Here is a 22790-nt window from a genome sequence, read left to right as displayed (position 1 = left end):
ACAAGCTAAAAGAAATTAAACAACAACCCACAACAAATTTTTACATTTAGATCGTCTGCTCTAATGCATGTAAGGTTGTGGTTAATTACAAGCATAAAAAGTCAAGCATGAATACAGGAAGTAAATACCAAGTACCGGTACTGTACTTACATTTTCCTGAGGAAAGACTACTGTAAATAATTTGTAGCTCTTAATTTAGAAAAATCCTAGATGTGCCCGTGAGTGCAGAAGTCTTCATCAGGTCATATGCGGTCAGTAAATTAGCAGTGACCAGTATGACGGGCTTCTCACATTGACCCCTCATCAGAATCAGAATCAGAATCAGATTCACACTCACACGCTACGTATTCTTGAGTCACTGGCCACAAATGAGCATTTCATCAGTTTCCAGTGAACTGAAAAATGTATACTTCAGTAAGTCATCATTAATACCTTCCCACTGTACTTGTGTGAGAGTCTGGGAGGGGAGTGTGTAGCTGTTTTTTTTTTTTACATTTGGTGTGGTTACAGCACTTGATATACTGTACCATCCGCTTTGCTTACAGTACATGCTGGCTCGGTGGCTGTGTTTCTGTCTGTTTGAGAGATACAACAGATCTCAAACTCTAAGGCAGAGCCGTGAACCGGCTGTCTGGACCATGCACAGCTTAAGTTCATGGCGGTTTACAAAACGAGTCATAAACACTGATAAGAGCTCAGGCGAGAGAGAAGTGAGAGGCCACCCGCCCCCCCACCCCACCCCCACCCACCCCATTTAAACTAGCGGCTAAAGACCAGAAGGACAAAATCTGTTTGTGTGTGTAAGCGTGTGCATTTGTGCATTCCCACAGGTGTGTGCCACAAATGGGTAGGTGCTAACTGAAGAACAAGCGAAGGTGACGAAGACTAAGACAGTGCAAAGTGCAGAGCTGCTCAGTGACTTTATTCCCAGGGCCGGAATAACAACGCATCCCGCCGGCACCTTTGAAGATAAAGGGTGCCGGTTTTCGAAGGTGCACGGTGAGCAGCTCAAACATTAACCAGAACTTCAGTTAAGTCAAAATCAAACATGATAGAAAGAACACATCCGCACAGAGGCTTGTGGAACATCACTTTTCTCCCCGTCTGGTTTGACTTTGTCTGACGGACACCGGATGACTGTTAACAACCCACTGAAGAAAACAGAATCTATCTCAAAGAGGAGCTCGTATTTGAACAGTCAGACGTCATTACGGTGCGATATCTGACTTCTTGTGTGAAATGTGAAACTGAGACAGGATATTCAAACTGATGCATTTTCTTCCTTTCAAGCATCAGACAGCATGCACCTGCCCACCGTGAAAATTGAATGAAAAGAAAAACCCAGGACGTTTTATTCATCCGACTTTTCGGCATTGCTGTACGATTGCGGCACCTGACGGACGTCCGATGGTGACATTTAGGATTTGTTCATTTAGCGGATCTTTTAGTAAGTTATAAATGCATCCCAATAAAATCTCGTCATTTCTGAAGCTTCAAAGCTCAAACGATTAACAGGCGTTGAATCGCGCAACTTTTCTGCACCACATATTTGTGGAGTTCTGTCCAAATCATCCCTCGTTGGGAGAGAGGGAATCTTGTTTCTGGAAACAGCGGCAAGGCGGGGAAGAAGCTTCCAGTAAATCTCTTCCTCATCACTGAATAAATGACAGACCTCTGAATTTCTCAGAGGAAGAAAATGTTTTCTCTCTGTCTCTACAGCCTTTAGATTCACACTGGTCTGCTCAAGGGGGCCTCTCAAAAAAGACAACAGCCTCTTTTTCCTTATTCCTCTGCCTCACACATTTTCCTCATCATTCTCAACCCCACCACCAAAAAAAAAATATAAAAGATATTTTCTTTTCACTATTATCATTCATCTTCTCTGTTCCTGCTTTTCTCTGTGGTGTAGCACGAATTCACTTATTCTATATGTCTTCAAGATGCCTTCCTTATCGTCAACTTCCTGAATTTCACCCAGCACCTCAACTCAACAGCACAAATCTGAAAATGAGGTAGCTGTGGAGGATTTGCACGTCCATTTAGTTTGCTGCGAAACACTTTTTCTCCAGGAGGGACTCTCTGACAATTGTCATTCTCCATCATACAGTGTTAAAAACGTAACCTAACATTTAGAAGCCAGATTGAACCTGGCCTCCGTCACGTCTATGTGGTGCTGGCTGTTTTGATCACTGCATTAAAATATTTTCCTCCGCAGTGGAGACTCAATAACCCAAATGGATCAAAGTGCACACTCAGGATCGCACGAGTGTCCTTTAATATCCCAAATGGAAGCAATAAGCAAAGTGCATTTCAGGAGAAACACTGAGACAGACCTCTTTCTTTTTTTTGGGGGGGGGGGGGGGGCGCTGTGTAGGTCAGGGAGTCTTGGAGGAGTCGATGCTCACGTCACTTCTGACTCCAAATGGTGGCAAACCCAACAGTTCAGTGATAACCACATTCATATGAGATTCCACTCCATGCTCATTAACAGCAGCATAACAAACACTCAGATTAACAGGAGATCCTTAAAGGTGTCTGAATGATTGACAAGATTCCCTCCTTCCCATCTATTAAACACTCCTCTTCCCATGTTCACTACACAAACTACTATATTCTTTTTGAGATCTGTTGGGTTTTTTTTAGTGTGTCACACACCCTGTCGTAGGCTTTAATGAAATAAAATGTTTCATCCCTGTTCCGCTTCAGTAACAAATGAGGTGTCAAGTGAGCAAGTGATGTTTATTTGTTCCTATTTATGTCTGAATGTTTGGAATGTAAACACATTTTTTTTAAATCTCCTTTTCCTTTGCGTTATTTCTGTGAAGTCACTTGAAATTAATTTTGAAAGTGTTTTGTATCCAAAAATGTGTCTAATGTTTCTACAACACAAAACAAGTGTAACTGATGTCAACATGAAGGCCGGACAATGCGAAGAGAAAATCACTCAGATAATTGTTATCCGAAATTCAACAGAATTTTAAAGAATATAAAATTTCTTGTGTCACTTTCACCAATTTCTTTAAACACATATATGTGAGGAACCACTCATAGAACATTTCTGTGGTTCTGGACAATCTGTTGATTTAGAACCACCTTTCTGCCAGGCAAGATACGCCCGAGGTTGAGCGATGAACAACACCAGAACGCAAGAATGTTCTGAACAGCGGCTGACATGTGTTGTGCAATATGGATCTTCAGTCTGCACAGACCTCAAGAATGCTACATATGAAAATTTGTGTTTGAGTATAAAAGGAAATAGTAAAACCTCAAAATCTGTCTTCCTGTCCCATCATGGAACATTTTCACCAGCAGAAACCAGATCCACATGAAGTCTTTTAAGTCTTGATAATTCGAAGACTTTTCTATACAGGCAGGACGATGGTGAGTACAAACAAATCTGGGATTAGGTTTTTAAAATAATCAACAAATGGAAACAATCAAAGCACATTTTTGGGAAATTGGACTTCTCTAAATATGTGGGATGTTTTGTGACGCACACCGCATGGGATACAGCAATACGATTAATTTATTTCATAGATCTGTCCTCTAGTAACCTCTCACAAATTCATTTTCTTCTTTGTAAATCTACGTTACACAGATCGAGAAATTGGCAGGAACCGGGCCAGATCTGGATTCTGCAGAATCTGCACTTTATAGGCTTGTGTGTCTGTGCCAGCTTGTAATAGAACACAGAAAATTCCACCTCCGAAGCAGAAGAAACATGCTGGCTCTAAAAAGAAGCCGATGGTATAGACATGATCAGAGCTTCCCTTCTTTTTGTTTATTTTTTTTACTTCATCTACCTGGTGTGTCATGCAGTGATAAATATTTACAGTTATTTAAATATGATAATTTGATCAATTTTCACAGTAAAATTGTATTTAAATCTAAAATCCATCCCGTAACGCCAGAGTAAAATAGCTTTTCAACAATTATGCCCTAATTACAATTATGAAAACTGTTTATTTAGGACATATTTTTTTAGTATGATTTACAGATCGATGTTCTTGCAGATTTATTTTGACATACACGATCAATAAAATGATGCGTTCACTTACATCTGCGGGCTTTTCGTTTGATTATAAATGAGCAGATCGCTTCATTGTAGCAGTAAAGTTAAGGTTTTACGTATGTTCCTGTGGCTGATTAGGACGTGGTTTATAAGCCCCCATAATATGGCCTGCAGGCTAAAACGAACCGCCCGATTGCCTTTGCGTGATGCGTGTGATTTTAATACACGTTTGCGCTGTGAACGTGCGCCGCAAAAGAAAAAAACGTTTTACTGTGGTTTATTTAAAATTAATGTACAAGTATTAAGTTACAGATTTGTCATGTATTATTATTATTATTATTATTATTATTATTATTCCAGTGAAACTGTGTAAAGCGTTCCACATCTAATAATGACTGGCTTTCTTTCCCTTTCACTAAGACATTTTCGTACCTTCTCAAACCACCGGAATGCGTGTTTTACGCGCGCAGCTTCAGGGGACGCTGCGCGCGTGGACGGACAATGGATGGACCTACCGACACACTCGTTGGCCTCCCTGGCGGTCGCTCTCTGCCACGGCCTGTCGTAGTGGAAGGGTTTACACCTGTCGCACTCCGGCCCGGCGGTGTTGTGCTTGCACTCGCACGTCAGACTCCCATCCCGGTCCTTTACGCACCGAGACGCGTGCCCGTTGCACTTGCACCTCCCTCCGACCTGCAGGTCGGACACGGAGTAGTAGTAGGAGTCCCGGGCCAACTCCGAGTCGTCCTCGTTCTCGTCTCCGAACGTATGCAACCGGCTGAAGGTGACTTTAATGTCGGTGGCCGTGACCCAGTCCTGCAGCACCGGGGAGCTGTCGAAGTCGTGGGCGGACGGTCTGCCGTCCAGCGTGCTGAAGGCGATGAGCCCGCCGGTGAGAGGGTGCATGTCGGTGTGCGAGTCCGTGCACACCGCCTCCTGCTCGTTTTGCTTGGTGATGCCGGCCCGGTTGGGTTTGTTGAACATCTTCCGACACTGGGTCGAGTACAGCTGGAAGGGCACCCACGTTTTCCCGTAGTCCATCGACTTGTAAATCACCATGGAGTCCGGCCGAGGCGAGCAGAACTGCAGGCTCACGTACGTGACCTCGAACTTTTTCCCGAGGGACAGAGCCAGGGTGACATTGTGGGGGAACTGGACGAAGTTCTGGGACTGCCAGCAGGTGAGGTTGTGCGCGTTGTTCGGGTCCGTCAGGTACGCCGGCGGGTGATGATTCCTCGGGTCCGACGCATCGCAGGTGTTACAGGTCCGGGTCCGCTCGTCCCCGGTCTCCGTCGGGGTCACCACGCAGTACCGGCTGGGAGTCTCCCCGCAGGTGCTGCTTACCTGCACCTCCTTCCCGAACGCGGAGTTGACGAAGTCCGGGATGCAGCGCCGTGCGTTGCCGTGCTCGTCGTAGCAGGGGTCCGGCGGAGAGGTCTGCGCGGCGAACAGGCTCAGTCCGTAGCCGCCGATTGCGCTCCGGCATGACAAGGACGCGGCGAGCAGAGCTGTCAGGACAATGTCCACCGCCTTGATCATGGTCTCCGGCCGCTGGGTGTCCCAAAGACGCGCGTCTGGCGCTGGAGGAGAGAAGGAGCAAAGAGTTTGGTCATAGCATGGAGTCGAGGCAATCTGCTAAACATTTTCCGAACCTTGGGGCTAAAGTTAAATGTAACATTCAGTGGCAGGTTTTTGTTATTTATTTTTTATTTTTTACCTGGGGTGTAATTTAAAATGCTGTCAAAATGTTTGTCTGTCGTGCTTCAGTCACAGCTCCTTTTGTTGTTGTTTGTTTCCTCAAATCTCGTGCGTAAAAATAGAGCAGCGGCTGGATTTGAAGAGTCGGTAGTGTCCTTTTAGCGAGTCCCACCTCTCTCTCTCTCTCGCTCTCTCTCTCTCTCTCTCTCCCCCCACACACACACATCTGATCAGATCTTGGCATCGCTTGAGGTCAGTTCATCCTGACAGCACACAAGTGGAACAACGACATCCACTGGCGACGCATCAAAAGATTAACACGCGACGGGGAAGAGGAAACAAATAGAAAGCCGCTGCGTCCACACCTTGATCTGAGGGACACCTGATGCCATGATATAGTTTAATAGTCGTCGTATAAGGTAAAATCAGGCTTCAAAATGCATTTACATAAAAGCTGAAATCATAAAATAATCGTTAAGTTACTGCTTGTGTTTTTTGTACACAAACATGTCTCAATTATTTGTACTGTAATACATGCTACTGTGTGACTGTACTTGTACTCTAACATTCTATCTAATAAATATATTCATCATCATCATCAATTGTAATTTGAATATCAACCACAATTATAGAAGACGCTTTGAAATGCAATAATACTATCTGAGCGAATGTGCTGGCTTCACTCATCCGAAGGAACAAAGCCTCCAAATATGGGGCAGTGTAGAAAGTGACTTTTTTTTTTAAATATATGTTTTACCTCACAACAAAAAATAAATGTATTTAAAGAGAAACTTTGTTGATTAACTGCATGAAACGTGAGAAACGTATTTCAGTTTGGGTTACCCTCACTAAATATATGACCACGTGGTTTTGCAGGTGACATCCATGATCCTCCGTGTATTTTAATGCTTGGATGTTCAGTCTGATTCTCAGAGCAGCTCTGACGTGTCTGGACCTGTTGCATGACATCGAGCGCCATCTTGTGTCCAAAGAAAGACACGCATGCCTTTGCACAGCAGAAAACTGTGCAAAGACATGCTCTTAAGTGTTTCTGTTTATACATTTCCTTCTCTTATCCCTTTAAAGCCTGAACCATGAAGCAACACGCAAATCTTTGGAAAATAAGGTATTGATCGAACCTTCTGACAAATGTGTCAACCCCCCCCCCCCTCCCCCAACAACATAATTTTTTTATACAACTGCGCTAATTTATATAACTTTTGCTAAACCCGGAATTTCTTTTCATGGAAAATGCAGATGCATGTTTTGGCTCGTATCTATATCAAACTTCTGAAGTTGAGGCCTCAAAATCCTGATAGGCCAAGTGTATCAAATATGATACGTTTTTGATTTTGGAAATCAAGGATGTCATGTCTGCCTGGCTAAAAGAAAAGTGCCATCCTGTCAGCATCTGTGACGTATGAGGGTGTTTTAGTGCCCATCTATCAATGCACTATTGCTACCGAAAAATACAAAGAGGTTTTGAAACAATGCCACATGTGGCCTCAGAGTGAAAGTGTCTGACTGTTGAGGGACTGAAGCTCAGAGGAGAACCAGACAGATGAGTAAATCAAGTATTTATAAAAAGGTAATCATTTTGAACATCAACTTTAATTTTAGTACTGTTTAAAAACAGTTATTCATCGTTAACTATTAGAAGAATTTGGGTAAAAATACAAAAAATGTGTCAAGTTCCAGAAAATCAACAAAGACATGAATGCTTTTCTACGCATGCACACGCACTCACGCACGCACACACGCACACACACACACACACACACACACACACACACACACAATGACACTTCCCACCTACTGTATGCATACCAGTCGCCTCCCTCTTGCACTCACATGCACCTCTTTCATACACTTCCTGTTTGCTCTTTGTGAGCTCTAGTGTGCGTGTGAACTATAGAAGTGTTTGAACGAAGCTACAGCCAGATTTCACCTTGCTTCTCTGCCGTGCCCAGGATGTGGGTGGACGTGTGTGGTGAATGAATGGCGGTTGCACTGAGCTGGAGACTTTTTGCCTTTTTGCCTCTTTGGATTCTTCAGACGCAGACAAAGGACATGGATGCTGGACAGTAGACAGCAGGTAAGACAATGGAAGCAGGAATGTGGGAATTCTATTTTGTCGAGCTTCTGTTCCCTGCCCTGTGGGCTCAGAGGTCGGTGCAGAGTTCAATGTCTCCATCACTGACAGACTATTGAATTGAAGTGTGAGCCTGTTTCTATCTGAATATGCACATATGAATATTTTAGGGACTCTTGTCCTTGATGAAATTGTCAAAGTCAGCTTGAGGATACATTTATTATTGTCTCTTGTAAATGTGTTTTGTATTACCAAAGTTAATTTCTCTGCATTGTGAAATCCTGTGGCATTTTGTTTTCTTCTGTCAGAGGCTGATGGATAATGTCAGCCTCACAATTATCGGAAAAGCAAGCCTGTGATGTTGACACCTGTCCTCTGTGAGCTCAACGACCCCCACTGTGATACCATTTTTAGAACTTCTGCTTTTTTCAGCTATATGACTCATGCATTTATTTCATGCTGTGGAAGGCAGAAGCAGATGTTAGTCAGAGGTTGAGTTGCTTTAAAGGCCCGGCTTTGTGTCTGTGAATCGTACATTTGAAGTCAGTGTGATCTGTAAAGCTCAAATTGTTGCGCGCCGCATTAAGGGTGATTTGGCTTCATGGGGTAATTTCAGTGGATGTAATTGTTTTATATAAAGTAGGTAAAGTAATTATATGTCATTATATAATATTTCATTTATATAGACTGCCCTAAAAGTCAGGGATGCAAGCATGACATCCTGTCAACTGTCGCTGAAGCATAACCAGCCTGAGCCAACGCCTGAACTTAACATCCTTTCTACTGCATAAACCGACCACATGACAACTGTATGTTTCATAAAGGTACAACATGGGTTCATACTGCAATAATACTGCATCTTAATTCAGGTATACTCACTTGGGAGCTGGAGGCTATCCCAGCTGACAATCTTGGATAAATGAATACCATTCTCACCCACATTCATGCCTACTGTCAATTCAGAGCGGCCAGTATTCACTATTCAAACATTACTAGCACATTACAAGCACTCCGCTTGATTGCGAAACTTGCAGCCCTCAGTCTCAAACAGCACTGATTTAATTTGCATATTTGCATCACTTCAGAACATTTCTGTGACTTCACTCAGTTCAGTCTGTAGCCAAAGCTGTTAAGCAGGTGTTGTCGTTAAAAAGTTCAAACAGTCTAGTAAATATTCTTTGATTTATTGGCATACTTTTCTCTCAGTGTTGGTGTACCATGTAATGACTCCTAATGAATACCACTATCGTTAGATTTGTGTGTTTTTGTGAAGAAAATCTTGAGCGGTAAATGGAATGGATTACGTCGCCTGTACTCTCCCTGTCATGTGGGGACAGATTCGTCATGCGCAACTAAAGGAATGTGTCATCTAAAGTTCTTAGAAATTGTTCAATTTCACAATGGGATCGAGTGCAACCATCGCTCATCCTGTTGAGAAATAAAACCGCCAGAGTTGACCTTGTCAAGCTTAAAATGGTAGAGAGAGAGAGAGAGAGAGATAGAGAGAGAAAACAGCACAAATTGATGCTAATGATTGGTTGCAGCAGGTAGGCTCCCTTTGATGTTTAGCACTATTAGATTAATAGAGTGAAGGTTGTTGGCGTGTGTTCTTAGCAGAGGTGGATTCCAGCATCCAAGCGCAGCGCTGCATGTTTATCACCATGATGCTTCCTATTTGTCTCCTCACTGCGGAGTTATCAGCAAAATCTACATTTAACCTGGATGGCACATCCTGTGTGTGTGTGTGTGTGTGTGTATTTGTGCACGTGCATGACACCTTGTTATAAAAACAATCACTGATGTGAACGCACGCAATTTTATGTGCATATCAATGTGACACGATGTTGTTTTCACTGTGAAGGTGTCGACAAGGACTCGCTCACAGGTTGTTATAACCTCATTTTTACAGTTTACATTTATGACACTTTCATCCTGTGTTTATCTTTGCTTATTGAGGAAGAGAAGAACGGAGGTCATATAGAGAGGCGGACAGGCTAGCTGGCCTCTGGTTTTGGCGCTGCGTGTACCACAGCAGGCTTCCACATTTCAACTCATATTACAGTAAAGCGTCTATTTTCATGAGAAGTGCAGCAAAGCTATTACAGTAAGGAATAGTTAGAAATAATAGAAATGTAACATTTGAGATTTTAAGAAAACTCTGCTGAAGATCAGGTCTTATGAATGAAAGGCACAGAACAAAATCACCTTCATTTGAAAGGATCAGCTAAACATGTCGGGTTCCCTCATGTGAAAAGGATTTAGAACTGCTGTTCTGATAAAGAATAAAGTTACATAAAGTGTGTTTTATGCCACACACTGGTACCAATTTGCCTCCAGGAGTAGTTTCTGGGACTGCTGTGTTCTTACTGGAAGCCGTTCTTTTGCACGAATGACAAGTGGAGCTGGGACCATTGTTGTTTCTCCAGAGACCAATTCACATCCAGTAGGTCAATGGAAAGAAATGGGAGCATAATCGCTGTGAAAGGAACTCTGGATGTGAATGTAAGACTCCATCAATCAAATGAGAGACAAGTATAATATACAAAACACACACACTGTGTACATACACAAGCGCTCCTCCCCGGACTGTGGGAGTATATCTCAGAGTCTGATCACACCACAACAATAGGGAGGCACCTGCTTCCTCGGCTGAATAAGGAAGCTCTCTTCCTGTTAGGAAGCAGTTGGTAATGGGATCAGAGATGGGAACCAGCCAGCCAGAAAGCGGAGACGAACAAGAGGACAGGAGAGTAGGAGAGACATACAGGTGGAGGCCGGTGACACTTCAGCCTGGTAAATGATGATGCTTCTGATGCTGCGCTTTGACCTGGATAGGTCTGAGCATCACAGAGCAACTCTGTGTTCAGTTGTCTTCATATTAGTGGGTAAAAGCTTGATTGTCTCTGTGGGCTGTTTGATCAATGTAGGCCATGATACACAAAAGGATTGACTGATGAATGAGTATAATTACCTCTCTTTGGTGACAATTTTGTGATTGGTTCAGCCCTTTGTAGCATTTGATTACTGAATTATTTTACATCACGTGAGGCCCTAATTGTGGATGGAACTTTAATGTGGTTTTTCCTCACATGGATGTTTCCCAGCATTTCCACTATTTCTCTGTTCCTTTCGATCATCTCAGAGGGCATTTCTCTGTCTTTAATTGCATCGTAAATCTCTTTAGAGATTGTAGTTTTTGTTTCTGCAAAAACAGCCCAACGAGAAATAAGCAAATATTCTTAAATCTAATTCTAAGGTATGGATGGATGGATTCCTGAATCGAATGCTTATTAAGAGCAGTGAAAAGCTCAGTTACATTAAACAGACTTACATTAAATTAGTTTTTAATAACTTTAACGATTAATAATATGTAAACATGTAATTTAGATTTCTGGATTATTTTATTACGACATAGTTTTACATATTTTCTTAAAATGAGATTACCTCTCATGCAGTACTGCTTGATACATTTATTTTTCCTTGCTAGACAAAAATGGACACATTTCCCAGAACCAAGTTTTTTTTATTTTTTTGCATTGTTGTACTTCCACCATGCAAATGCTTTTTGTTATTGTGTGACTGCTGTAACCTAGAAACTGTGAAAATGTGGAAGCAACCCTGTTGACTATGGGGATATGCTGCATACATCCGTATTACGAAATACCACGGAATCACACATTTGCAACACCACGAGCAACAGCGTGTAAACAACTGTGATGATAGCAGGAGGGAACTGGGTTTGAATTTCTTTGTACAGTAGCAGCCCTCTCGGTGCCACGGTGCCTCAGCTGTCTGATAACGTGTTTTCACTAATGCTTGTGTAACTTTTGGATCACATGCTGTGGTTTTAGTTTGGTGTTCATAAGGAAGCATGGCTCTTGTTATCTGTCTATGAGACACCATGTCCTTATATTATTTTATAAAACCAATCTGACATGAATTTAATTATCTTGTCATCAAAAAAGAAAATGTCTTTGATGCACCTACATTCATGAAACACGCGCATTTGCATTTTTCACGGACAAAAATGCCAGATGTAGCAAAAATGATACAAAATCGAAACTCATACATGCAAATTTCTATGAAATTTCTTTTTTTATGAATGTCAGAAGATTCTAGAAACACTTTAGTTAAGAAAAAAGATTTTGCTTTCTGCCAATTATTTCATAGTTCAGATTTTATAAGGTGAATGATGAAATGCTACTTACATTTTTATTTAAAAACAGTGATTCACAAAAGTGCAAAAAGACTTAGTTATTACTCTCTCTGGTACTGACATAGATGGATGGCTTGATAGAAAAACACCTTTATTTTAAAAGTGAATTCAACGACCTTTCCTCAGATGCACCATTCAACAACAGAAAGATAAATAACTGACACATCATTAGGTCAACAGGAAAATAGAACCGTCTGTGCACAGTGAGTCATCATAGTTCTGACTTATTAGTTCCTTCCACTTTCATCGGACTCTCATCTACAGCTGTCTGACTCTGACAATGACCGGAGCTCTTATACAGAATACGGCTTCAGGGATGTGTTTATGTCTTGAGCTCTTGTTGTTAGCTGTAATTGTAGGACAAGTAGTGAATTGTTGTGAGGACACTGCCGGTAAGTTCACTCTTACAGAGTCCTGAGCTTTGCATGACCTTTGTGTCCTGGCTCTCATTTTCCTGAGCCCAATGTTCTTGACTGTATGTGTGTGTGTGTGCTTAAGTCGGTATTCATCTGCGTTAAAACACGCATGGGTTTAAATGCATGGATAATTATTTTTGCTGCTTGAGTTTTAAGTTTGCAAGACAAGTCCCCCTGTTTTTTTTTAGGCGTCACATTTCGCATACCATCGAGAATTAGAAGGTGCTTTGTTAGCAGGGCGTAGCTGCAAGCCTGGAAACAGAAACAACTAGCAATGCGAACAGACAACCAAAATGCTGAACCGTCTTTCATTCACTAAAGTCAAATCTCTGCGTTGCGTAAATTCAAGTTGACACGTAAGATATTCATTGCAGAGATCTACCGTGAGCTGGGTTATTCATAGGGGTATTAGTTCGGTGGGTGTTTGAGACCAAGTGAGACATAGCTTCATGACAGCTGTTTATTTCTGTCGTTCATTAGAAAAGGGGAATTCAAAAAAAAACGTAGGGGATTTTTTGCGTGTGTGTGTTTACTTAAATGACACATGACAGAAAACGGCTTCAGGGATGTGTTTATGTCTTGAGCTCTTGTTGTTAGCTGTAATTGTAGGACAAGTAGTGAATTGTTGTGAGGACACTGCCGGTAAGTTCACTCTTACAGAGTCCTGAGCTTTGCATGACCTTTGTGTCCTGGCTCTCATTTTCCTGAGCCCAATGTTCTTGACTGTATGTGTGTGTGTGTGCTTAAGTCGGTATTCATCTGCGTTAAAACACGCATGGGTTTAAATGCATGGATAATTATTTTTGCTGCTTGAGTTTTAAGTTTGCAAGACAAGTCCCCCTGTTTTTTTTTAGGCGTCACATTTCGCATACCATCGAGAATTAGAAGGTGCTTTGTTAGCAGGGCGTAGCTGCAAGCCTGGAAACAGAAACAACTAGCAATGCGAACAGACAACCAAAATGCTGAACCGTCTTTCATTCACTAAAGTCAAATCTCTGCGTTGCGTAAATTCAAGTTGACACGTAAGATATTCATTGCAGAGATCTACCGTGAGCTGGGTTATTCATAGGGGTATTAGTTCGGTGGGTGTTTGAGACCAAGTGAGACATAGCTTCATGACAGCTGTTTATTTCTGTCGTTCATTAGAAAAGGGGAATTCAAAAAAAAACGTAGGGGATTTTTTGCGTGTGTGTGTTTACTTAAATGACACATGACAGAAAACCCTTAGTTTCAGCATAAAAAAACCTCATTATTTATGCTACATTCATCTTAACTTGATGTAGCTGAGGTTTTGCAGAGTGGTAAGTATTGTAAAGTCTCTATCTGCTCAAGTTCTACAATAAACATACAGCTTTTTTTCTTTTTGGGAATTGTCTCTTGAATTTTTACAGAGGTTATTCTCTTTATTATCAAACTAGGTAAAATCAGTCCATTATTTCATGCAGATGAAATATATTTGAACACTTCCAATAGATTTCCACACACAATGAATGAGAATAGAGCCATTTAGCTCATATTTCATGGCTGCGCTATCTCTTGTCCCTCTGCAGAAACTGAGTGGTGAGGATGCAGCACACATCATGCACAGAGGACCGAATCCAGCATGCGCTGGACAGATGTCTGAACGGGCTGAGGCAAAGCCCCACAGCCGCTCACCACTGGAACGGTAAGAAGAGTCAAAATATCTGTCGTGAAAAAGGGATGCTGCTGGCTTTGTGGCTTTTCCCCCAGTCATATGCCTCAGTCAAATAAATGAATGTCATTTACAAACTGTAATCATTTAACTTGATTAATAAATACATTAAAGGGGACTTGAAACGTGACTTCTTCATTTGTTTGAATGTTTCTGTGCGTGCTACAATTGTCGCTCCCGCGGCGTCTTTTAGTGCTGATGTGCTCGGGAGGCCAGTCAATGAACCGCTGGAGCCTGGAGGAGATGGTAAAGAGGAACCCTGAAAACTTCCTCATCCTCCTGCAACAGATCATCAGGAAGACCAAAGAGGTTAGAGGAAAAACAACATCTTTGTGTTCTGCTGTCTCGCGGCTCTACTTCTGCCTGTTCCTTAAATGTGTGTATTTGTGTGTGTTCAGGTTCAGGGGCAGTGCCAATATGAGTTGGTGGCCCCGCTTGCTATCATGTTTTCATCCACACTTCTTCAGGTATAATTTGTCTCAGTTTTGGCATTCAATGCTCCTCTATATTTTCACCGGTCAGGGTGTTTCACAGATGTACAAACATCAAGAGGTCAGTTGGTTCCTCAAATCACACCAGTGTTATCTTCTTCAGGTGCTGCTGAGGTGAGAGACGTGTAGAACGCAAACACTTGGTTCATGAACCGCTTCTAATTTTTGGATGAGTTTATTCACATTTACACCACGTAGAACCACACCACGGTCAAGAATAACCATGAAAAATATCGTGAATATTACTGGTTAGGAAGGCTGTTGGAAAAAAATAATCAAGCTGGGTTGTCAGAACCTATACAGCTTAATTCTAAATGTCTTTGCTCATTTTTTGGTCCTTTATTAATTACTGGTAAGTGATAATGCTGCAGCCTAAGGTTTTTGATCATCTATTTTTGGTCATTTGTCATAAAACCTGCATATCATGCAATAGCATCACATTATTGCACTAAACCTGTTTAAACATTCAAACAGTTACTGTGACATGATTTAAGGCCTTGTAATTGTTGTTAACGTACGACATCTCTCATGAAGTTATAAAATAAATAGGTAAATATTAGTAATCAGTCAGAGTTTGATTCCATATTGCTATAATATATGTGGCACAGGTTTTTTTTAACACTGTTGTGTGTGTTCTGTTAGTATATTTAACAGTACTGTACACCAAATTCACACATGGATGAAGTGTTCACCAAACATAAGAAAAGCCGCCTGTATGAATGTTTTTTTAGAATATATTACTTAAAGTATATAAAAAAAAACCTCATGCAGGTGTGATGTACCTTATTGGGAGGTTACAAAAATCTCTTAATACTTGTTCCTTTGTTGCAGACACCATACTGCCCACCAGACACAGAGCTGCTGGAGGAAGCCATTGAGGTGTTTCGCTGCTTTCTCACCTGGCCTGAACCTTATTGCAGTGTGTGCAGAAACCTCCTCTTCACGCTACAGCTGGAGATCAAGGCCCCTGGTAAATATAGCCGGGTTAAGTCGCGCCCCATGTGTGTGTGTGCGCGCGCGTCTGCACACAAGCGTGTGTGTTTCTTTTTTTCTATTAATCTGCAATGAGTAGCTGTCTCACAAATGTTTTTCTCTCGTGGCAAGTCAAAGAAATAAATACATTCTGGGTGGCGCAGAGCAAAACTAGTTCTCATCACACAAATGCACAAACATAGAATGTGTTTGTGGGCTATCAACAACAACAATGACAAGACGACACTTTGGTTTGTGGCTCAACTGTACGCCTCTCCATGCTGAGCTGTAATTCTTTGAAAGCAGGTGATGCTTTCACAAAAAAAGAAAAGAAAAGGAGACTAAGAATCTGTTTCTTTATACTGAACTTGCCAAATGTATTATTGTGCAGATGCAAAGGCTGTTGTTGCAGATGTTTTCTGAACTTCATTATGTAATTATGACAAAACTTCAATAGATTAGCCTTATATCAGTGAGCACTTCTGTAAATGGCATGATGCTTACAAATCTGCTTTGGTCATAATCTTTAACAAATGAAACACTCACTACTGTACTTCTGTGCTATAGAGCTCAGTGGCTAATAGCATATTGCAAAGGAATCTCTCATGAATATCTTTTATTATGTATAATGTAATATTATTTATTTTCCACACAGGGATTTCTTTTCAGAGACTGGTAAAAGAAGAGCAGTGCCTTATCAGCTCCAGTCGTCGTTCCAAGACCATGTAAGCCCACAAAATAATAAAGTACACTTACTAAAATAGACACATAAAACTTTACGTGTACCCGTTTCAAAGTTTTATCTTGTTGACACCGTTTTCAATTATCTCCAGACATTTTCACACTTTATTTTTCTGCTTTCCTTTTGAAATGAGTTGTGTTGTGATATGAATGGATCATTTTCAGCTCATCTGAATTGAAGCATGAAAGGAAAAAAACCCCACTGCACTTGTTTTCTTGATCTGCATTTGAATTGCAATTCTTGCACTGGTGGTTATCGTCCCCCTCACCTCCACCTTTACATCCTGTTTGGATCTTCTCTGATCTGAATTTGTGAACATTTTCTCACACTCCTACCGCTGATTCCTGCCTGCAGAACCGTGTTGCTGATGAACCCGAGCGAGGTTCCTGCTGACTTTCTCTCAGTGGCTGAGCAGCTCAGTTGCATTCAGCATTCACAGAAAGAGACCTACATCACCCTGATCAAACACTCCTTCCAGTCGTCACTAGGCACCAAATACGCTTTGCAAAGCATCCACAGAGCTCTTCAGGTATGTCCTCCGTGCTAAGTGTGGATGGAGTATGGACTCAAACATTCATAGACGGAGGGGCCAGTAAAAGTTCTAACAGTTTAATAGATGACCAAATATAGGTCTGACAAGTTGACAACATGAATGCACCAGGGACAGAGAGGCATCCAGAAAATAAAAACAATAAACACTGCCAACCAAAAAACTACTAAGCAATCAAAAATAAGAAGCGAGGAGCAGGCTGATGCGTCTGCAATAATGACCACAACAAAAATACACAACCTGAAAGAATATACTTTCAAAACTCTTGCATAAAACAACCACAGTTGCACTGACAATACCAAATGGGACCAGAACGGGAGAAATACACAAGGGCAAATGGGACCAGCAATCACATAGGGAGTAAGCAGATTCTGACTGAGAATGAGAGGGAGGGCAGGAATTAAATAGCAACCAGCTGATGAGGGAGATGAAGATCAGGTGTGTCTCATTTGCTTCCACCAGTGCACGTGTGGCTGCAATCAGGAAACACGAGAAAATACAAAAGGAATATAACAAAATGATAAACAAAGCAGCATCAAGACACTCAGATTGGGTGGGTCACGTCATGCCAGACTTAATGAAAGCCATATATGATTCCAAAATAACATTATTTCTTGTTCAGAATATCCCGTATGTGATTACATTGTAGAATCAGCTGTTATTTAAATAAAGACTTTATGTAAATCGAATCCATCACAGAAATATCACATTTCTATGTAAACAATGACTTTAGTAAGATACATATTGTATTACTTTTACTATACATTACATCAACTCAAGAGCATCTATTGAATTAGACGGGATGATCATACAGGACTTGCCGCACATCTATTTGATTGTATCCTGATCACTATTTGCAGACAAAAACTGTGACTGAATTGGAGGAGATCTTCTCAGAAGTAAGTGATATCTTAGAAGCGGCTGCTGCCATGAGTGACCCGGTGAGGAGTCGCAGTCATGTGATGCAGGAACTTGAGCAACTGAGACAGAGGATCAAAATCCCAGCATCGAATGGAAGGAAGACTGATGGTAAAAGGCAGCTTTAAAGAACTGAGCTATAGTGCATTAAATAATATATTGTGGATCTGGTGGCTCATTTTGCTCCATTTGTCCCTCAGGAATGCTACAAACTCTACCACTGCCTACACCCAAGTGTTACATGTTCCACTGGGAAAAGGACAACTTTGGTAAAGTACTCTTCTTGGGACTTTGGTTCATGCACAAAGTACTCTACATGAATTATCCTTCTCTTTAGAGCTGATAGAGAGTCACAAAGTCCATCTGAAAGACAGTCTCCTCTACTTTACTCTACTAATTTATTGTAGTAATTGCCTATGTAATTCTGAAAACGTGCTAGATGGGATTGACATTTGACTTTTGCTTTTTTTGTAATTATTCCTATAGATGTTCTGAATAGTCTTTTGGAACGTGACCCTGATGACCTGACCACGTATGGGCAGGATGAGGAGGAAGAGGAGGTAGATATCAACGGTGATGATGCTGACGACGACAATGAGAACAGTGACGACGAGGTCGATTTGACAGAGACTGAAGGGGAAGAAGAGGAAGAGGACAAAGAAGAGGGACATGAAGTAGAATTACATTCAATATCTATTGGCCAAATTGGATATAGCCCCACCCATCGTGCCTCCACCTTCTCCACCATCTCCTCCCTGTCCACCACCTCCAAAGACTCCATGTTCTCCTCCTTGTCCACGACATCAGAGTCATACGCTCCATCCCTCTTCTCTGTCACTTCTACAATGGACAGTGACTTTTTTGAAGATTCTGATGACTGTATATACTCCTCTCCCACCCCAGAAAAATGTTCACCAAAGTCTTTCAACAAAACTTCCGCTCGGCTCAGTCAACACTTGTACAGGCTCTTCCTCAAACCCAAGACCCAGCGATCACTGTCCCGGGCCAAGAGCTTAGGAATCACAGACGCCAAAGACCTTTGTGTGATACGAGAGAAGCGGTCGAACTCTCTACCACAGCAAGTCAAGTTATGCAGCCCTGAGCACCCTCTTCCCCCGCAAACTCAAACTCTCAGACACGTCTGCTTCCGACGGAGGCCTATTCTCAGCAGTGATGAGGACAGTAAGAACACTACATTGAGGGTGGTAGTTTTTGGTGCTGACAATGCAGCAGGGAAGGTGGCCCGGGCTTACAATAGCCTAAGGAGAAAGGAGAGTACCACTCCATGTCTCAGCAGGGCATTCAGGCTTCGGTTCTACTTTGTGCCTGTGAAGAGGGACTCGGCAGCAGAGCCAGCAAATCAGAGGATTTCTGCAGTTCAAACTGGAACACCAAAAGGAGCAACCCTTTCTGATGTGAGAAAATAGTCCCAGCTAAATTCATACATTGAAGGAAAATGTTTATCACACTTAATAAAACTGTCAAAAAGTGCAGTACAATGTAAAGATTAACATACTTTGAAATGACCACAGTGTACAAGACAAACAAATCAACATGAAAATGGCACTGTGTAGTTAAAACTGAATTTGACTCCAGCAGGATCATCACCACACTGGTGCAGAGGACAGCACCAATGACATTGCCCGTCTTCTCGGTATGTTGGACCCTTGGTACGAAAGAAACACCCTCAGCCTGCTTAACTTGCCCATCAATGTCGTCTGCCAGGTACAACATCCAATGCATCCATTTTCTTCAAACACATCAGTGAATTCAAATCAATCCAAAATCCATTCATGCTTTGTACTGGAACGTAAACATGACTGAGCCAGAGCAGTGGCCTATATTTGTTGCAGGGAAATTATTATTGAGACAGTTGAAGGCCTTAGTAGCTAGATAAGACAATGATGTCTTGTGATTTTCTTTCGCCTGTGTGTGTACATAATCATTCTGCTGTATAACGGAATGTCTAATAATTTTGCATTGCTTTGCAGCAAACCTCAAAAACAGAGTCAGAGTCATATGATAGCTCACATGAAGTGCGTCTGCCTATACTCGCCGACTTGGTCCTGTACTACTGCCGCAATGCTGCCCGGCCTGCTCTGATCCAGCTCTACCAGGCAGAGGTGGGGCACATTTTTAACACATAAGCACCATATATAATAAAATACTCCATCGGACTACCCGCTTTACTGGTTTCCAGAATCTGATGCCACTGCGAACAGACAGGAGTGTAATTCTCTCTGTCTGTGTGTGTGTGTGTGCTGTTGTAGTTGACGTTAGCCTGTGGAGAGAAGACAACTGAAGTGTTCGTCCACTCCTTAGAGTTGGGTCACACCGCAGGAACACGAGCGATCAAGGCAATGGGTGAGTGGGAAATGTGCACTCACAATGCATCCAATCACATATCCTTGCTACCATGCCACAATCAGCAAAATCTCTACTGGACTACATTTATGGTTAACCTACATGCACTATTTTCATATCACGCAGCAATACACTTCTGATTCTTTGCTTACAGTATTTGTGACAAGTTACAGATTTCCTATATGAGATATAGAATATATGAATTGTTTAGGCTTAATTATATGACTCACAATGCAGTAAAATCCCAATGCTGACTTCACTCATCGATTGCTGCCTGCATTACAGACAATTCAGGATTCATCTTGTTTTGCACATTCATGAATTTTAATGTCTTGCACAGTAGCATCACTTTGGCACTACTGTGAACTGAAAAGCTGAAAACTGGCATTGCTCACTGATGTGTTTCCTGTTCCGTCCTTATTCAGGCACTGCCAGTAAACGGTTTGGTATTGACGGTGACCGAGAAGCAGTTCCTCTAATACTGGAGGTGGTGTACAACAGGGTAAAATGCAATTTGAGTTTACTGACTTCACTCCTTTCCAAAAACGTACATTATATTATATTACATTACTATTTTAATGATAACATTTACAAGGTCTGCTCAATAGCTATGTTTCCTCTGTAGTCCGGGGAGCTTTTCCTCTTTCACTGACACTAAACATCTTTTGTCTTTTTAACGTTCCACTTTTGCTGTTTCCTAATTAAGTAGTTTTCCGCAATAGCAATGACATGTTTATCCATTCTCGTTCCGTTTAGGTGGTAATTAGTGGGAGGAGTCAATGGAAAAGGGAAACTAAAGTCTGTACTTCAGTAAACGTAACCAAAGCCTGCAAGAATCCCGAGGAACTCGGTGCGTTGGAGCCCTGGTCAACTGTGATGCATGAATAAGTCACTAATCTGCTGCTAACTGACTCTTTGTATTTGTGGAGTTTTAATAAGATAATACTGTGTTTACTGTGACAATGTATATTTTTCATTGAACATAAACAATTATTAATCTCATTGGCACTGTACTCAAACTTATTGTGACTTTCGTTCCTCCTTTCTCTGTATTTTTATTTTGATAACAACATTAGATGATGAATCGATTACTGCCAAGTGTTTCTGTCTTAATTAAACTGTTGCTATTTCTGTCAGACTCAAAGATGGAGCGCCTGCAGCTCACAATGACTGAGGTTTTGAAGAGACAGACTGGTAAAAGCAAGAAGAGCTACAACCAGGTGAGCTGGATCGGGTTGTCTGTGATTCACTATTAAGAAAGGAGGGTCCCAACTCTGCAATATTTATTCTATTCAGAGAAATGCCCAGAAATGTAGATAGCATCTAAAACTCATCCGAGGTGAATCTCTGATTAATGAAGTTTCTCAAACTGACTGATGGAACAAATATCCACAACATTGGTGCGTTGCATCTGCATTGCTCATGTGTGTTTTGGCAATAGTGTCAGTTGCGTAATGTTGTAGCTTAATCATCTTCCCTGGGTTAGATTTGGATCTTTGATTTACATCAGATTGAATGACTGGCTTTCTTTTCAACTCAGACACAAACAGTTTCAAACGTCAATTTATCTGACAAGCTGTAACAGCAGAAAAATATGATATCAAATGATCTTCGAATAGGCAAACATAAGATATTTTCAAAGGACATTTTACTGGGAAAGGTTTATTTATGAGGGTAATGCCCTTAATTTCGCTCTGTTGTTTCCTTTCGTAGCAACTGACCACAACAGAGGTTAAAGTGGACAAGGTGCAAGTCACCGGCACAGGAAACACAACTTTTGCTGTATGTCTGGACCAGGATGAGAAAAAAATATTGCAGAGTGTAACCAGGTATGGGGTTAAATAAACCTGCACACACAATCACACCTTGGCCAAATACTTGCATTAACTAATGTAGGTAACTGTTAGTCTGACTGTCACAAAGTTTTAACATCTAAACAAGCCTTCGCCGTGATGCTATACACATATTCTGCCCCGAGGTATATTGAGATATGCATCAGTTAATTTGCGTGTTGATGTTAACATGTATAACCATGGTCAGTGTCTTATTGAAAAAGCTTGCAGCAGCTCGACCGCACTCACTCATTCTGAACAATGTTCTAACCCTCCTCCTGCTCTGCAGTGGAGAATTTAAATGAAATCCTACATCATCAGTGATTTAATGTCAGGGAGAGATTTCTCCTCTCAACGACAGACCCAGCAGTTCTGCTAATGCCGTTTTCTGAAAGCAGTTTCTTCTCTGACATGCGTCCTCAGCTCCTCGTAGGGAACATCCTGTATGCGAATAGAGAGAAAGTCCCCACACATTTACAATCAATATCTACTCACAAATATCAATCCTTGTAAATCTTGTTATTTATTTAACCCACATGTCCCTTTCTGTCCTTTGCAGATGTGACATCTCAGTGTGCTACAAGCCTGACAGCTACACTGATTGGAGGCTGAGTAACTCCCAGGCCTCGGCCCAAATCCAGCCTCTGAATCCCACCTTTTGCTCCCTCCTCTGCCTGCCTATAGTCACTTTCAGTGGAGCGCTTCCTTAAAATTATTGACCAGTCGCCAAAGTAGTTATAAAGTAAGCAGCTATTTATGTCTTCCGACTGCAGATAGCAAAAAAAACAAAACAT

General features: G+C 41.6%; 2 protein-coding genes across 2 annotated transcripts in view; one reads left to right on the top strand and one right to left on the bottom strand.

Annotated features, from left to right (window-relative positions):
- ntn1a (netrin 1a) overlaps positions 1 to 5551 on the bottom strand; it is a 43771-nt gene extending 38220 nt beyond the window's left edge. The window contains exon 1 of the mRNA XM_068750975.1: positions 4528 to 5551. Coding sequence (XP_068607076.1) covers positions 4528 to 5551 — 1024 coding nt within the window. The remainder of the gene's footprint in view (positions 1 to 4527) is intronic.
- A 2186-nt stretch (positions 5552 to 7737) lies between these two features.
- pik3r5 (phosphoinositide-3-kinase, regulatory subunit 5) lies at positions 7738 to 22722 on the top strand. Its single transcript, XM_068750866.1, has 18 exons — positions 7738 to 7805; positions 13985 to 14100; positions 14321 to 14436; positions 14526 to 14594; positions 15450 to 15588; positions 16246 to 16315; positions 16687 to 16861; positions 17743 to 17911; positions 18001 to 18069; positions 18287 to 19215; positions 19400 to 19525; positions 19792 to 19923; positions 20071 to 20164; positions 20590 to 20666; positions 20921 to 21014; positions 21302 to 21384; positions 21878 to 21993; positions 22556 to 22722. Exons 2-18 carry the CDS (start codon positions 14001 to 14003, stop codon positions 22704 to 22706), a joined length of 2709 nt encoding a protein of 902 aa, XP_068606967.1. The 5' UTR covers positions 7738 to 7805; positions 13985 to 14000; the 3' UTR covers positions 22707 to 22722.
- The last annotated feature ends 68 nt before the right edge of the window (positions 22723 to 22790 follow it).

This window comes from Brachionichthys hirsutus, chromosome 17 (genome assembly GCF_040956055.1).
Source record: "Brachionichthys hirsutus isolate HB-005 chromosome 17, CSIRO-AGI_Bhir_v1, whole genome shotgun sequence".
NCBI lineage: Eukaryota > Metazoa > Chordata > Actinopteri > Lophiiformes > Brachionichthyidae > Brachionichthys > Brachionichthys hirsutus.
The sequence above is the reverse complement of the archived record's forward strand: the minus strand, read 5'-3'. Positions and strand labels throughout refer to the sequence as shown.

Bases quoted from the DNA above. Each gene is read 5' to 3' on its own strand.
- pik3r5 (XM_068750866.1), top strand. From the start codon at position 14,001: ATGCAGCACACATCATGCACAGAGGACCGAATCCAGCATGCGCTGGAC. The intron at 15,589-16,245 runs GTAAATATAGCC...TTTTCCACACAG, and splicing joins GCTGGAGATCAAGGCCCCTG to GGATTTCTTTTCAGAGACTG. The intron at 19,216-19,399 runs GTGAGAAAATAG...TGACTCCAGCAG, and splicing joins AAGGAGCAACCCTTTCTGAT to GATCATCACCACACTGGTGC.